General features: G+C 49.9%; 1 protein-coding gene across 1 annotated transcript in view; it reads left to right on the forward strand.

Moving 5' to 3' along the window:
- ANXA3 (annexin A3) overlaps window positions 1-17,839 on the forward strand; it is a 542,330-nt gene that overhangs the window by 403,136 nt on the left and 121,355 nt on the right. The window contains exon 11 of the mRNA XM_069626342.1: window positions 840-898. Within this exon, the coding sequence (XP_069482443.1) occupies window positions 840-898 (59 nt within the window). The remainder of the gene's footprint in view (window positions 1-839; window positions 899-17,839) is intronic.

The following is a 17,839-nucleotide window of genomic DNA, read 5'->3' on the forward strand; positions in this document are numbered from 1 at the left end:
TCAGGACTTTGAGAGAGTCCCAAAGCCTTGAAGGTGAAAGTGTTTATTTCCCAGCAATACTGGAGGGATGGAAACGTTTGCACCACGAGACAGTTTTCTTTATTAAAAGGAGAGACTTAGTCATAATTTGATACAAAGACTAGGAAGAATATCCTGCAGTAAACAGGAACTTTGAAGGTCTAACTGAGTTTGGCCAAGCAGAAGCCCTATCAAGGCTTGTGTGTAAGCCTTGCCCATGTGCTTTTAGATGGTTGTTTTCTAAAGTGGTAGGGCCAGATAGTTGTTTAGGATTTGGACTGAATAGTTTTTTTTTACTTTGGATCTGACAATCACCCTTCGCTTTTGTTTTGTTAGGTAGGGAAACTCCCTCATAGTTGGGACAACTTGGGCATTTTTTCATTTTTATGTAAATACAACTTTACCATGACTCACTGTAGTCTGTGTCCTCCTTCTGGTTATAGAGGGATATTGTGACATATTATGCTACCATCTTGTTAAAACATTTTTCACACTACTCGGAGAGAGACGTGCCTCGCGTTTTGGTGCAGGACAGTATGTGGACAGGTTCAGCTTGATAAGCAAATGCTTATTTCTAAAGCAAAGGGAGTTATAACATGATTTTAGACCCTACTCCTGAAGAGAAACCATCCCACAGAAAAGGTTATTGTACTTGTTTGTTCTCAGAAGTGAGGTGATTCACAAGTTGTCAAACAAATGTTCAAGTACTCTGCCAGTTTCACCTACTTGCCATTTCCCAATGTGATGTATACATTTGTTAATACAATTGTAATCTACTTTTTGCAATTTAAAGCTTGCCATATATAACTTTTATATTACAGTGAAATGTGTGAAGAACACTCCTGCGTTCTTTGCTGAAAGACTGCATAAAGCTATGAAGGTAAGCTTTTATTATTTCCCTTCTACCTAGAGTGTAAGGGTGGGGACTTGTACTGTATAGAAGAAAAATGCTGTGTTCTGGAGAGGTATGGGATAGACGATGATCTGGATTTATTGGAATACTAAAATTACCCAGGAACATTTGTAAGACCCAAAGTATCTTGCCTGGCTAAAATGTCTTCATGAACAAAGTGATGTAGTGTGTTTAATGTGGAAAGAAATATCCATGACCCCCATAATTCCATTACATACAGCTTAATATGTACTTAAAACCGTAACCATTGCAGTGTTACAAGTTTAAAAATCATTGAAATGTCCCCCTGTTAAAAAAAATCATTATGGTTCAAATATACAGAAGGAGTTGACTTTGGTGTAAGCCTTTTTCTCATTGCGGATTGAATGTAGGAGTTTACAATGCAATGAATGAAAGGATCACGTATTAAAATGAGATGCAACAAGGTTGCTCTGTATTGATTAGAATTCCTATCCCTCAAAAATGTTTATTGGAATGTTCTTATTTACTTGGTAATAATGTAGGTGAAAGCAAATGGGTGGGAATTTCAATTTTATTGGGGCAATGAGGATAAAGACACTTCTGAAACTATAGGTGCCTTAAGACCGTCAATTGTGTTAACGGGGAGCGAGGAGTGGCCAGGGAGACTGGGTGGAAAAGGCAGAGGTAGGTACCGGGGAAAGGGAGAGGGGGGCGAAGAATAACATAGGGACCTGGAAGAAGCTGGGGGTCGCGGTACGAAGGGGTGGGTAAAGGGAAAGCTTAGAACACTTACACTTGGTCAACAGGGAGAAAAGGGGGGCAGACAACAGGGGTGAGAAGAAACTTAATAATCCTGCAGCTGGGAAAGTGGGGAAAAGGGGCACCGGCTCAAAGTAAAGCCGTCGGAAATGTGGAGTAAACGTAAAGTAACGGGGTCTGCTCTGCTTAACAGAGTCTGCTCGCCATTCAAGTCAGGAGTCCATGCTAAAGTAAAGTGAAAAGTAACGGTGTCAGTTCCGCTCTACGGATGCTGCTCGCTAACAAGTGGGGAATGTAAAGGTGTGCTGCTCAGAGTAGAATATCCTGAAGCAGTACTGCCAAATTCGAGTAATGGAGCACCTGTAAGCTACCTCCTGCTTAATAAAGCAACTGCAGCCTATACATCCACAAATGTGTCATTGTTATTTCAAGTGGGGGGGTTGGTGAAGGGCAGAGGAGAGGGAATGGATTGGGGGGCCGTCGAAGTAGCAAGGTTGCTTTATGTCACAGATATCACAATAGTGGACCCGGGATGGCCCAGTTTGGGGTGTGGCGGCTAAGTACTATCTAAACTGTATAGCGTCGATTTTGAGTGAATTTAACATTGTTGCTTGTGATTACGCAGCTGGTTTCCATTGTCTACCTAACAGCGCATGATTATGGATCACGATTTCGAATAGTTGCAGCTAGTTTAAGTAGAGGTTTTATGTCAGTTTGTATGTAGGAGCGTAGCATTTTACTTACTTACATTGCGTGCGCCGAGTGCAACGTGTCCATCGGAACACCCGGCCTGTTATTCGCCCAGCGCTGGAGCTATGAGCTAAATGCCGAGGGTGCCGAGCGGTATCCGTGCTCGGTCACGCTCTACATAAGCGACGCAAGCAAACTGGATCAGTATCGCCCCTTCCTTTCATAGGTGTGAGGCAACCGCACAGAGCGCGACACAGCACCTTCATTAAGAAGGCTGCGGCGGTGCAGGGAGGCCGCTCGCACAGTGGCGCTGTTCATCGGCGAACAAATACTACAGTTGCTCGTGTGCCCAATGTCCTCCGGACTAATTAAACAGATGGCAGGCATGCAGAATTGCTGGGCCGGCAGGAAACATCGAAACCCTTCCAAATCAGTGCGAGACTCACACAGCTAGCGCAAAGGAAAAGCAGTGACTAGACCATAACGAGGACTAATATATAACCACACTGCTTGCGCAGAGTCAAAGCAGCAAACCTACTGCGGGTGCAGTTCAAGCCACAGGCATTACACCAATTCAAATAACTGTGTACTTATTTTATTTATTTATGTTATATTTATAAAGTGCACAAAGCGGCCCTGCGGCATCGTGGCGCTGCTACATCGAGTCTTCGTTACATGAAGAAAAAAAACAACCAGAGTGCCAGTCAGTGGTTCTTGGTTACAGTGAACCTGTTACAGGACAGTTGATGGTTGCACTTGCACTTGCACTTCAGCCCGTTAGCCCAGGCAGTAGCACACATCGCCAGCATATAATCCCACTGATTTATTGCCAACCATATCTAAATCGATTTGGAGTGAAGGGGAATGAGCAGAGAGCGACCTGGCACTTAGTTAAAAAAAGGTGCTTGGGGAGTCTTTGGTGGAAGCAGTGGTAGAAGGGGTCTGGTTACTACAAGAAAGACTGGCCACCCTGGAAACTATCCTAAAAATCCAGGATGGAAAACAATCTGGAGATTCCAGACACTGAGATATCAGACATGGTTGATCTGGATCAGATCAGGAACCCCAAGTCTTCACTTAGGGTGGCCAAGTACATGGTGCAGAGGATCAGGAAGCCCCTAGACAAGGACACCAGGATGTACATGTAGGCAGAATGCCCTCAGCCGGATCTTATGGGGAAAGGTGGTCGAAGCCCCCCCCCCCCCCCCCCCAGTTAGACCAAAAAATTATCACTTGTCACCAAAACCTCAAAAGACCTGATTAAGTGTATGGATAGGTCCTGGAACAGTTGCCAGGAGAAACTGCTGGACCTCACCGGGCCTATAGCAAAAATTATGGACATGGGCGAATGCACCAGGGATACAGGCGAGGAGGTGAACTGGGCCCTGCGGGAAGTATGCTTTCTGGGAAACTCCAACTGTGCCATATTCTCGGAGAGATGGACGGGCTTCCTCCTTAGGATCGACGCCAAGTTGAGCGATCTCACCTCATACAAAGAAGGCGAAGCAGCACAAGTGCTCTTTTTTGGTGAGGTGTTCGGCAAGGAGACAGGGAGATTTGTCGGCATGCACACATCCTTATAGAATGCTCAAGCCTCAATCAAGAAGATCTTTCTCTGCAGTGTTTTTGCCGGGACTGGTTGTTACAGGAGTCGATCGACTGGTCGCTTTCTGTCATCCTGAAGACTCCAGGGCGGCAGAGCGCAGTACTGGGAATCGAGGCAGCTAAATTATTTCTTCCCAACAAGGGCAAGGTCCTTCAGTGGACACAGGGGAGGCCGCAGAACCCAAGGAGCAGCTCCAGGTGAGAGAATGCCCAGTGAAGCATCCTCCGGGGGCAGAACAATGCAATTATTGTTAAATTGGTGCAGGCTCTCCTGAGATGCATGGGTTTTGCAGACCGTATATTGACCTTTCCTAGCTTTCAGATGGGAAGGACAATTCTGGCAATTCAGAACGCTGCCCTTTGGCTTCTAGTCAGCCCCGTGGACTTTTGCCAAGCTGATAAAACAAGTAACAGCGGTCAGAGAGAGATGCACATTAAAAGGGATTGTGTCCTCCGACTTATTCCACATCTATGACCGGTAATGTCCACAGCTGTGCTGCTTCGAAAAGTTTTCTGCGTCCTGCGTCGATGACGTCGATATGCCCCCTCGAGAACCTCCTCCGATGGCAGAGGTCACCGGATGTTATATGTAGGACGCATGACGCCCGTAGCTTCAGTTCCGTTTTTCCGCGAATGTGTTCGCTCCGGAATCTCGGCGCGCCTCGGTTCTTCTACTGTTGAATCGGTTCTTGTGAGAATTATGTCTTGTCTTGTTCTACCCCGAGGTCCGGCTTCAAGAAGTGCAGCGGCTGCGGTTCCAAGATGTCGCTTACGGACCCGCACGACGTCTGTCTGTGGTGCCTCGGCAAGGACCACGCTACCGATGACTGTGACGAATGCCAGTCTTTGACGTCGAAGGCCTTGCGGGAGCGGAAGAAGCTATCTGTAGGTAGGGTTTCGAAACACCGCAAGTCGAAATCCGCGGGGCTTTCGACCGACGATTCGAGGGGCGACTCTCCGCGTCGGCATAAGTCTAGGGGGGTCTCAGTCCCGGAGTGGTTCCCGCCATTCCTCTGCCTCTTCTAGGCACTCGTGGAAGCGCCGTCACCGGTCGCCTTCCCCGTCCTCGTCCGAGGACTCCACCAGACGGCGGGTAGCTTGTCCCAACAAGCATTAATTTCCGGCAGAATGGGACGCATTTCGTAAGGAGATGACTATTTTCGAATCGCAGGGCTGCTTTCCATCCGCACCTTCGAGAGAAGCTGGCAAGGAACGCGCTAGGGCCACTGTTCGCACGCTTTTGGGCTCGGGTGGTCGTCGCGATCATCGGGAGTCGTCGAGGTCCCGATCGGACAAGGTAGATCGCTCTAGCCATGCCCGCTCCACGTCCCGGTCCTTGACGCCCTTGAGACCGTTGGAGCCTTTGAGGCGTTCTAAGAAGGCATCAACAAAGTTGGCGCCGAGGCCGTCGAAGGACTCGCTCGGGGCTCCGGCCTCAAAGCCGTTGTCTAAGTCATCAGCGCCTCGCTCGACATAGATTCCGCCAACGCCTTTTGTGGCAGTACCCCGGAGGACGGTGGAAACTCCGAGGAAGGCCCTGAGTAAATCAGTGAGGCCTGTGTTTGAGCCTTTTTCTGTGCCCTCATCCAGGGATTTATTCCAGCCTTTGGATTATATCTGAGGTGGATGAAGGGTCAGAGGTTGAGGGGTTTGTTCCTCATGAGGTTCCTGACGAACTGTTGTCTGGTCATAACCAGATGGAAGACCTGTGTCAATCCTTGCATGATGCCAGTGGTCTGGACACCTCCCCGGAGATGGAGTTTGGCAGGCCTGAGCCTGGTACACACGCTGAGTCTTCGTACAGGCGTCTCATGTCGAGGGTGACGGGAGTACTTGGGGTGGTCTGCTCCACCTGTGGGTTTTCTGCAGGATGACCTGATGGATATCCTTGACCAAGGTCCACCCGGTGTTGCCATTTCATATGGCCTTACAAAGGAGGGCGGCGGCGGCGGCTTGGACTGCTCCAGAGTGTCTTCCGGCAGTAAATAAGTCGTTGCCGAAAAAATACCGTCCAGCCAGTGCCGACCCCTGCTACTTGTCCAAGCACCCTACTCCAGAGAGTTTGGTGGTACAGACGGCTATAGCCCCAGAAAAGTAGGCGGCGTACCGTACAATCCCTCCTGATAGGGACGACAAGCGCTTTGACGGTTGGGCGAAGAAGGTATTTTCTTCTGGGGGTATGGCTTTAAAAGCAGTCCACTCAGTTTGTGCCCTTGCAAGATTCACGCACACTCTGTGGAATTGTGTATCTTTGGCGGCTGAACATATTTCCTAAGGGGAGGAACGGGATGGTTTTCTTGCCCTCGTTCAGGATGGCAAGGATGCCATGTGTGAATCCGTTCAGACTGTGTCAGCCGGTCCATGGTGGCGAGCATTGTGATGCACATTTTTGCGTGGTTGCGGAAGTCAGGGTTTGCTCCTGATGTACAGTCCCGGCTTCTCAACATGCCCTTTGATGGTGTCCATCTATTTGGCAGCAAGGCTGACGAGAGCCTTGAGAGGTTGCAGACCTCCAAAGCTGCAGCAAAGTCATTGAACGCTGCAGTACGTCAACCACCGCCTTTTTGTCCTAGGGGACAGCAATGGAGGGGATACTACTCTTCCTTTGGTAGATCGAGGGGAGCTGCCAGTCAAAGGGGCCAACATAGGAGTACCAGAGGTGGAATACAAGGTACTCGAGGTGCCAAAGCCGCTCAGGCAGTTGCCTCTTTGCCTTCAGGCACTGCCGCTCCCGCTCAGTCATGAGGCCATGTCCCATGGTTCGCCGGTTGGGGGAAGGCTGGCGCAGCATCTTGTAGAGTGGCGTGCCATTACTTCAGATGTGTGGGTTCTGGAGTCTTCCTTTCCGGCAGAGGCCTCACGACAAGCCACTGGGCAAGCTCTCTTTGCAGAGTCCGGATCCACTCCTTGCGCAGGTAATCAAATCCCTGCTGGAGAAAGGCACCATAGAACTGGTGCCTGTAGCGGAGAGGAACAAGGGATGGTATTCCCCATATTTTTTGATCCTGAAAAAAGACGGGGGATTGAGACCCATCATGGACTTGCGTGGTTTGAACAAGCTCCTCAGGAAGGACAAGTTCAAGATGGTTACTCTCTCTCAAGTCACCCAGGCCCTTCAACTTCAGGATTGGTTGGTGTCTCTCGACCTCAAGGGTGCTTGAGGTTCGCGGTTGTCGACTCGCATTTCAGTTTCGGGTCCTGCTGTTCGGATTGACCTCTGCCCCGAGGGTGTTCACCAAGCTAATGGTGGTGGTGGCAGCGTATCTCAGGAAAGGGGGGGGATTCACTTCTACCCCTACCTGGACGATTGGTTGAAAGTGCATGCTCTCCTGAGCTAGTCCTGGATCATCTGTCAGTCAGCTGCCTGGGCTTCTCCCTCAACTACTTGACACCTACCCAGCGGCTCCAGTACATCGGAGCAGTGCTTGACACATCCCTGGGGCAGTGTTCGCCTCCCCAGGTGAGGGCTCACCACACTCTGCAGATGGTGGACAAATTTCAACGTGCCCAGAGTCTCCCGGCGTTCGAGTTCTTGAGATTGCTCGGCCTCATGGCATCCTGTATTCTACTGGTGCCAGAGGCCAGGCTGCGGATGAGATCTCTGCAGTGGGCACTCAAGATGTAGTGGTCGCAGTTCTATGGCAGGATGTCGGACCCTGTTCAGATTCTGCCCTCGGTCGCCCAGGGCCGCCTTTGGTGAGCCGTCGAAGGAAATCGGTTCAGAGGGGCTCCATTTTGTCAACCATGGCCGGAAGTGACGATCGTGACGGACGCATCCCTCACCGGATGGGGAGCTCAGGCCAACGAGTTGACAGTCAGCGGTCGTTCTGTTGGAGCTGAGGGCCATCAGGCACGCCCTGAAGGCTTTTCTGCCGTCTGTGAGGGGGAAGAATGTCCTGATTCTGACGGACAATACAGTGGCCATGCACTACCTCAACAAAAAGGGGGGGGGGCAGGGTCTCTCCCACTGTGCAGAGAGGCGATGCAGCTCTGTTTCTGGGCCATCCAGCAGGAAATTTCGATCTCGGCAGTTCATCTTGCCAGAGACGAAAACGAGGCGGCGGACGCTCTGAGCAGGCAGAGCACGGTCTCTCACGAGTGGGAGCTGGCTCAGGAAGTTCTTTTGGAGATCTTCGCCCTTTGGGGGACCCCACAAGTGGATCTCTTAGCCACCAGTGTCAACCGGAAGTGCGAAAGATTCTGCTCGAGGGAATTTCCTCCAAGAGGAGCCTTGGGGGACTCGTTCGTAGTGGAGTGGTCCTTCCCACTGCTGTATGCGTTTCCTCCAGTCCCCGTCATTCCGCAAGTGTTGCGGAGGTTCAGTTCCTGAATGATCCTCATTGCTCTGGCCTGGGCCAGGAGAGCATGGTACCCGGACCTTCTAGACATGTCCATCTGCCCTCCACGCCGTCATCCCTGCTGAGACGATCTGCTCTCTCGGGAGGTGGGTCGAGTTCTCCATCCAGAGGTCAAGTCTCTCAGCCTTCATGCTTGGTATCTGAAAGGCTGAGATATAAGGATTGGGACCTCCCTGAAGATGTGATGGAGGTGTTCTTTCAGCCAGAAGGCCCGCAACAAAATCCCTGTACCGTTGGAAGAAGTTCTGCGACTGGTGCAGGGTACAGAATGTGGATCCTTTCCAATGTTGCATTCCTTTTGGTTTTGTCTTTTTTGCTTTCTTTAGCCCACAATGGCCTGCAAGTAGGTACCATTAAGGGTTACCTAGTGGCGCTGTCCATATTTAAGCGCTCGTCTGAGGAGTGTTCTTATTTTAAGATAACTTTGATTTCTCAGTTCCTGAAAGGGCTAACTCATGTGTTTCTGCCGGCATCTTTCCAGGTGCCGGGATGAGATTTGAATTTGGTTTTAAAGTTCCTGATGAGAGCTCCCTTTGAGCCCTTACATTCTTGTCCATTGAGACTGTTGTCCTTTAAAACTGTATTTTTAGTTGCGGTTACTTCCGCACGCAGATTGAGTGAGTTGCAGGCACTTTTCGCCAAACCACCCTTCACTGTGTTCCATAAGGACAGGGTTGTCCTTAGGGTACGGCCTTCCTTTCTTCCGAAGGTTGTGTCGGAATTCCATCTGAGCCAGAAGGTAATTCTTCCGGCATTCTATTCTCCTCCACATCCTGGTAAGGAAGAGGAGAGGCTCCATAGGTTGGATCTTAGGGGAACTTTAAGTCTCTATATCTCACGGATGTCCCGGGTCAGGGTGGACGATCAGCTCTTTGTTGGATACGCTGGAAGGCGTTTAGGCCAAGCTGTTTCTAAGCAGACCTTGGGCCTCATTACAACCGTGGCGCTAAGTGTTTAACGGCGCTGTAAAAGGCTGCGGCGCCGTTAAACACTTAGCGCCTTACTAGGAGGTCCCTTTGCAGGACCCGACCTTAACGGCTGGTCTACACCAGCCGTTAAAGTAGGGACCCGCAAAGGGACTTTGGTGCTAAGTACGGTACTGCAATTTGCGGTACCGTACTAAGCGCCTTCCCCATTCCCATAGAGCCCTATGGGGCGAAAATGGTAATGGGGAAGGGCCATGGTTCAATGGGGAATTACCGCCCCGCCAAACTTGGAATGGGGTGGTAATTCCCTATTGAACCATGGCGGACCCGTTACAACACCGGCACCAACCATGGTGTTAATAGCGCCATGGTTTAGCGCCGGTGTTGTAATGAGGGCCCTTGTCCCGTTGGGTCATCTTGACAATCTCTGAATGCTACCGTCTGGCGGGTAAGGACCCTCCGGTAGGCTTATGGGCCCATTCTACTAGGGGTGTGGCTGCCTCTACTGCTCTGCAGACGGGTGTTCCCATTCGGAATATCTGTGAAGCAGCCACATGGGCCTCTATCCATACTTTTGTAAGACACTACTCCCTGGATTCTATCCATGGGCAAGATTTAGCCTTTGGAAAGGCGGTCCTCTATTCTGCAATTTGATTGGGCATTCTAAAATTCTAAATTCTTTTCCCACCTCCATACGTTGGTACTGCTTTGGGAGTCTGTCATAGATGTGGAATACGTCGGAGGACACAATCCCTTTCGAAGAACAAGTTACTTTCTTACCCGGTAACGTTCTTTCGATGGGATGTTCCTCCGATGTATTCCACATCGCACCCTCCCAGCCTGCCCCTCTACAGAATTTCTTATGCAATTGCAGCTTCCGTTTCCGCAAGGCTTTCTGTAGTCATACTGGCAGAAGATTGGTGCCACAACAAACTACAACTGAGGCTACGGGCGTCATGCATCCTACATATAACATCCAGTGACGTTGGCCGTCGGAGGAGGTTCTCGGGGGGTGGGTGTGGGGGGTGTGTATCGACGTCATCAACGCAGGACGCAGAACATTTTCCGAAGCAGCACAGCTGTGGACCTTACCTGTCATAGATGTGGAATACATCGGAGGAACATCCCATCGTAAGAATGTTACCAGGTAAGAAAGTAACTTGTTCTTCTGCTACTGGCAGACAGCAGAGAAACACTAGAATATCAGACCCAGTCTGTGAAAGACCTTCTGCCATCGCTAGGATTCCTCATCAATCCGGGGGAAGTCTGCCATGTCTGCAAGGAAGAGACTGCATTTACTAGTGCTTGGTGTAGATCCAAGGAAGGCGACACTAGAACGTCCAGCGAGGAAGATTAGATATCAAGAAGGAGATGAGACGTGTCTCTGGAAGGCCGTCATTTCCCTCAGCACCCTGGCAAGGTTAGTAGAATTGCTAGCATCATCAATTCAGGCCACATTTCCGGGACTCTCTCCATTACAGAGCCCTCCATAGACTGAAGATCAGACACCTGCAGCAGGGTCTGAGATACCATCAGGCAATTCCATTAGACCAAGAATCGACCACGGAATTATAATGGTGGCTATAGAACATGGAAGCATGCAACGGACGCCCTATTTTCAGAGACGGGCCAGATCTGATCATTGAATCAGATGCCAGCAGAGCAGGCAGGGGGGGCAGATGCAGTTCACTAGAGACAGGAGGCTAATGGGCACCAGACGAACTGTACCTTCATATTGTCTAGAACTATTAGCTGGGTCCTTCGCGATCAAGGCTTTTACAAAGGACAAGACAAACTGCTACAGTCCCCTGAAGATGGACAATATATCTGCGGTCACATACATAAACCACTTAGGAGGGACGAAGCCAAGACTCCTTGCAGAGCTAGCGAAAGAGATCTGATACTACTGCCTCCAGTCAAGGATTTCATTAACAGCGGAATACCTTCCGGGAGCCCTCAACGTAGTGGCGGACTGTAATTCCCGGTACCGAACAGACTCTAGCAACTGGAAACTCAACAGGGGAGTCTTCCAGCGCTTGGATCAGCTGTGTGGTCTGGTGCGCATATATCTTTTTGCATCCAGGCAGAACGCACAAACCTGAAGTTTCTTCAGCTGGAGGCTAGATCCGAAACACTCTAGGGACGGATGCGTTCCTGCAGTGTTGCCAAGGAGGGGTTCACTATGCGTTCTTTCCGTTTGTGATGCTGAGTATAGTTCTAGCGAAGGTTTGCAGAGAGAATGCGACGGTCGTGATTGTGGCGCCCGTGTGGAAGTCACAAGTCTGATTTCCAGCTCTGTTGGAAATTTTCTCTGATTTCCCACAGATCCTACTGCAGGATCCAGATCTGATCACGGACCAAGCTAGGTTGTTTGATCGGCTGAGAGTGAGGGACACTCTCGCGTTGATGGCTAGCAGGGTGTCTGGGGCAGATGGGCAATGTCAGGGATTTCAAACCACGCTCTTGTGCTGGAGATGGATAGATTTATGGTCCAGAGGGTGTCACTTTCACGTTATCAAAGAGGACCAAGTTGAACTCCCACTTCCATTTCATATCCTTATCTGCCGGGACATCCTCAACTGTGCATGGCGTCTTGTATTTGCGAATAGCCAGAACAGCGGAGGTTAGACCATTGGGAGTTAGTCAGCTGCTCACAGCATGCATTAAACCTTTCAAAGCAGTGGCTTCAGCCACGATGGCTAAGTCAGTGCGCAAAGTCATTCAGCAGACAGGCATTGATCTCCAAGTTCGAAGTGCACTCAGTCAGGAGCGCTGCTGCGTCTAAGGCATTCATGGCAGGTGCAGCACTGGCAGACATCTTTTGAGCCGCAGACTGGTTGAATGACAGCTCGGTTAAGACTTAATGCTCACTTCCGGTCTTGACATAGAATGAAGATTATCCATGCTTGCAGCACAGGGAATCCTGATTCTATTAAAGACATGGAGATGAGCATTATTTCCCACCCAGCGCATGCAATGTAAAATATCATATGTATGGCACTGTATTTTTCTTTGACGAGAAGTGCAGTGTATTAACCCTCCCTAACAGGGTTTTCTGATTCTACAGGAGATGACCAGAAGAACGGCCGAAATATGCCTGCTGAGAGGGAGAAGGGAGTAGTTTCTTACCTGGAACTCCATTTCTCCAGTGTTGGTATCTTTCATGGATTCACATGCTTAGAATATTCCCCGTCGTCAGGCTGGGAACCATCGGGATATTTATTAAGATGTTTTCCATAGGAAAACATTTCGACACTTCTGTGTTCTGTCTACGTTGTTTTTGGGCTACTTACGCATGCCCCAATAGGACATAGGGTATAAATAGCCCCACGGCTCCCTTCAGATTTTAACCCCCAAAGTAGCAGGGGCATATAAAGTTTGTATTCAGGGGAGGCCGGCGGGTACATGTGAATCCATGAAAGATACCAACGCTGGAGAAATGGAGTTACAGGTAAGAAATTACTCCCTTCTCCAGCATTGGATCTTTGAGACTTCAGTTAGGTGGAAACTTTTTGGCTGGAGGAAAGGTCCGAAATAAGCCTCTCAGGAAATGCTTAACCAGTCGATCGCCAAACAACGGAGTTGAATGTCTTTTACGAGTAAATCTTGAAATGGCTGCCAAATGAACTTTTATGGAGGAGAAATCTAATCCTCTCTCCGCTAAGTGCAGCAAATATGGAAGAACCTGTTATGACGCGACGTTTAAGGGGTCCACCCCCGGTTGATCCCTGCACCACACACAGAATCTCTTCCACTTACTTGCATATGAAGTGTTAGTGGACGGAGCTCGTGCTGCCTTTAAAATCCGTCGACACTCAGTGGAAATGTTCAGGTCCCCAAACTGAGAAGTCAGGAGCCAGGCTGTCGGGCTGAGGGCGTCTGGGTCGTGATGACAAACTGCTCCTTTGTCTTGGGATAGAAGGTTCGGAATCTTCTGGAACCTCACTGGTTCCATTTATCGACAGTTGGAGCCGGTCTGAGAACCATGACTGGCTCGCCCAGTAAGGAGCCACTACAATTACATGACTTGGGCACCTGTGAATCGACTGGAGGATCCGTCGGATGAGTGGAAACGGAGAGAACGCATATGCGAACTTGTTTGTCCACGGGAAGGAGAATGCCTCCCCCAGCTAGCCGGCTTGTGGCCATCTGCTCGCGTAATGTCTGCTCTTCTTGTTTTCTCGGGTTGCGAAAAGATCCAGGGAAGGATGACCCCACTTCTTGAAGATGTTTGTGATTTGTTGATCATCCAATTCCCACTAGTGCAGTTGATTCATCCCTGCTGAGGGTCTGCTTGTACATTGCTCACTCCTGGAAGATGGTAAGCCATAATGCTTATATCCTGTTTGAGGACCCAACGCCATATTTCCTGAGCTTCGCTCGAAAGCGTCCTGGAACGAGTGCTCCCTTGCTTCCTGAGGTAGAACATTGTTGTTGTATTGTCCATTAATATTCTTACGACTGATCCCCGTATGCGTGATAAAAAGGATTTCAGAGCCCAACGTACCGCTCTTAACTCTAGCACGTTGATGTGAAGGGTTGTCTCTACTCGGGACCATTGACCTTGATCTTGTAGGGATCCCAGATGGGCTCCCTATCCATTCAGCAATGCATCCGTTACCACTGTCGATTGAAAATCCGGTTCCTGCAGGGGCATCCCCTTCGTCAAATTGTGCGGGAGCTGCCACCACCGAAGTGCTCGTAGAAGCTTGCTGCTGATGCTCAACTTGTCTGACCATAAGCCTCGACTTTGGGACCATCGGTCTGCCAGAAACTCCTGTATTAGTCTCATGAAGAGGCGACATTTGTTCACCAATGGGATACAGGACGCCATGGCTCCTAGTTGTGACATGTATTTCCTGACCGACACTCTGGTGCCCACTTTCCACTCCTTCGATTTTTGTTTGAGTTTTTGAACTCTCTCCAAGGACGGCTTCACTAGCCCTGATTGAGTTTGGAATTCCGCGCCCAGAAATATCAAGCTCCGTGAGGGAGTTAAGGATTTCTTGAAGTTGATAGCAAAGCCTAAACGCTGTAGAAGTTGCATGGTGGCCTCTAGGCTTGCTTGTGTCATTCTCGGCGGCGAGCCCCTTACCAGCCAAATGTCCAGGTAAGTGTAAACCTGATGACATTTTCTTCGTAGCCAAGCTGCCACTGGAGCCAAGCATTTTGTGAACGTCCTGGGAGACTATTTTAGTCGGAAAGGAAGTACTTTGAATTGGTAATGACTCTGACTGACTACGAACCTTAGAAACTGTGTCGTCGATGCATGGGTATGTGGAAATATGCGTCTGTAGGTCTAATGACGCCAGAAAATCTCCCGGCTGCATGGATCGGATGACCTCCTGAAGCGTAAGCATTTTGAACTTCATGCTTTGCAGAGTCTTGTTGAGAGCCCGAAGGTCCAGAATGCGTTGCCACTTGCCGTTGGGTTTTTTGACCACGAAGTAACGGGAGTAAACTCCCCGACCTCTCTCGGCCACCGGAACAAATGCTATAGCCCCTTTTTGCAGCATAAGCACCACTTCTTGTTGTAATATGTAAAGCTGGGGTTGCGCCGAATACACAGGTGGAATTTGTGACGGCGTTCCCTTGAACTGCAAAGAGTGGCCTAGTTTTACTGTGTCTAACACCAAACAGTTTGATGTTATTCTTTCCCACTCGTCGACGCGACAGGACACTCTGCCTCCCAGGACGTCCTGAAGCTCGTCATTGTTGGGACTTTGCTTGCCTTTTGTGGACGACGAATATCCTCCCTTTCTTCTCGAAGCCTGGTAGTCTCGGCCTCTTTACGTTGCTTGGACAACACACCTATAACCTTGGGAGGAGTATGACGGCCTGCTGAATTTCCGGTCTCTGGTTGCGGTAAATCTGGAATTCCCCGATGCTCTGTGGAAGGGGCGAAAGGACCAAAATGCTCTCCCGCTTTGTAGGGCTCCTAGCGACCTTGCTGTGTCCGTATCTTCTTTCATACCTTTTTAGGGCCTCGTCCACCTTCTCCCCGAACAACTGCTCACCCTCACATGGCATATCGAGCACCTTATACTGGACCTCCGGTCTAAAGTTTGTACATCACAGCTAGGCTTGCCTTCTCAAAACCACTCTGTTATTTATTTGCTTGAACCCGGATTCCGCCAAGTCCACGGCGATGTTGATTGAGTGGTTTGTTGCCTCTTCCCCCTCATGGACCAGCAACATGGCTGATTTTCTGTGCTCCTCCAGGAGGTGTTCCAGGATAGGGGCCAAACGATGCCACATCCCACGGTCGAATCTTGCTATGATAGCCAGCAAGTTAGCTGCCTTAACCGTTGTTGCTCCTTCTGACAAGACCTTCTTACCAAAAGCATCCTGCCTTCTAGCCTCATTGTCCGGAGGTGTTGTACACTTATGCTGCGATCTGGCTTTTCTAGCAGCTGCCGCCGACACTACTGACTCCGGGGAGGGCTGAGCAGTGAAACATTTAGGTGTAGAATCCGGGGCATTGAATTTATTTTCCAACCTGCCCTTTATTGCCGGTTCTGAAAAAGAATGGCGCATGTTTCGCAAGCCTTCCTGCCAGACGTGGTCCAGAATGGGCACCGAGAAGACTGACTTCCTCCTCTTCCCCATATGGTTGAATAAGAAGCATTCCTTCTTTTCTTCCTCTGGGGTCAGACCAAATTCAATGCATGCTTTGCCCATCATCGCATGAAAAGAGCTGATGTCATCTGGTGGCGACGGCTGAGCCGGGCTTCAAGGCGCTTCCACTTCTGCCTCCGATTCCCATGTGGGATCTCTCGAAGGGGACGATGAAAAATCCGAAAGAGTCTCTAGCCCTTGTTCTGACTCTGAATCTTGCAATTCCCCTTCTTCTGGGTGTGAGCAAAGGGGCTCCTCGCTAACTGGACAGGAGGCTGGCATCCCGTCGTTAACCGCGGAACGGGACCTGGTTCGTCGTCGGCAGGCATCGCCGGTATCCCTGTAGGTGCACCTACGGGGGATAACCTTGCATCCAATTGGCTCAAAAGACTGCAGCTTGGTCAACACCTGTAAGGATAATACTGACTGAGGGTTTAACAAAGACGATGCAACGGGGACACTTTGCCCTCCCGAAATTGTCGATGAGCCAACGCCCTACAATCCCAGATCCGTTGGACCAACAATCTGTTCACGGTCTTCCTCCAATGACATATTGGGAAAGCTGCTTCCTGCTGCAATAGGGTATCTGGCAAAACTGCATCGTACACCTCCGGTTGCCCTTGGAGGATCCACCGTCGACTATGTCAATGTGGAAGCCCTTTCAATCGTCATTGCTGGAGTCGACAACGCCACTGCTGGTATTGCCTGCGCCGGTGGTAATGATTCCGTCAATGACGGAACCCCTGTCGACGATGGTGGAGGCTGTGACGCAGGCTCCTTAGGCGATCCCGCCTTTTTTGAGCTAGACCTATGTTTCGTCGAGTGTCTACTTAAGGAAGACCTGTGATGGTCTCCTGAGGAGGAGGTCTTTAAAGGATCTTTCCCTTTTTTTGACGAAGATGAAGAAGACTTCCCTTGATGGCGATCTTGTCCATGTTTCGAAAAAGATTCTTTCGCCGGGTGTTTCTCTGAGGAACGTTTATCCGTAGAGCTTGGCTTCTTCACCAGAGGCTCTGTAGACACTGATCGGCGATGGACTACCGAAGATTTAGACCTCAATGCCAGAATGTAAGAAGATCCTACCTCCGATGAAGGACAGGTCCCCTCATTTAGCCACGTCACCAGACGCCTATTCCGATCTTTCAGAGTCTTCTGTGAGAAACCCTTACAAATCTCAACTGTCCGCACAGTGATGCGGGTGTAGACAATACAGGCAATCCATGTCCCCATCTCCTTCATAGACTTTCTTTAGTCCGCACGTGGCACACGGGCAGAAGAACGCCTTTCCAGACATTGTAAAAGAAAGACTTGCAAAGAGTAGAATTCAACCTTGTACTGAGTAGAAAAAACACGAGGTGCTCCTGCTACTTTGGAGACGGTTGAAATCTGAATGGAGCCGCGGGGGTGGGGCTATTTATGCACTGCGTCCTATTGGGTCATGTGCAAGCAGCCCAAAAATGACAGACAGGACACAGAAGTGTCGACATTTTTTCCCATGGAAAACATCTTAATAAATATACCGAGGGTTCCCAGCCTGACGACGGGGAATATTCCAAGCATGTGAATCCATGAAAGATCCAATGCTGGAGAACTGTGTTCACACTCCGCGTGAGAGGAGTCTAGTTTGTTTGTTGGAAGGAGAGTGCCCGAGGCATTTCTCAGGGCAGGGTCCCAGTTGATTTCAAATTCATCTTCACAGTTGTGATACATGGGTCGGTTCCGAGCATCCAAAGAGGAGGAAGGGCCTGTGAGAAACCAGGTGTCTCACCTGCTATTCCCCACGGATCTCTCTCTCTCTCTCAGGTGGCCAGGACACGGCCATCGCCTTTGGATCCAGACCCTGGGGGGGTGGACCAGTGGGGGAGGATACACCTGGGCAAGGGGTCTACGAGGAGTGGGAAGCTGGATGGCGAGACACGGTATCCCTTCCCCTGCAACACCTTTAACCCATCCTACCAGGTAGGATGTGGGAACCTTAACACTCTTCCTTC

The sequence above is a fragment of the Ambystoma mexicanum genome, chromosome 6p (genome assembly GCF_040938575.1).
Source record: "Ambystoma mexicanum isolate Mex_15411 chromosome 6p, UKY_AmexF1_1, whole genome shotgun sequence".
In the NCBI taxonomy this organism is placed as follows: domain Eukaryota; kingdom Metazoa; phylum Chordata; class Amphibia; order Caudata; family Ambystomatidae; genus Ambystoma; species Ambystoma mexicanum.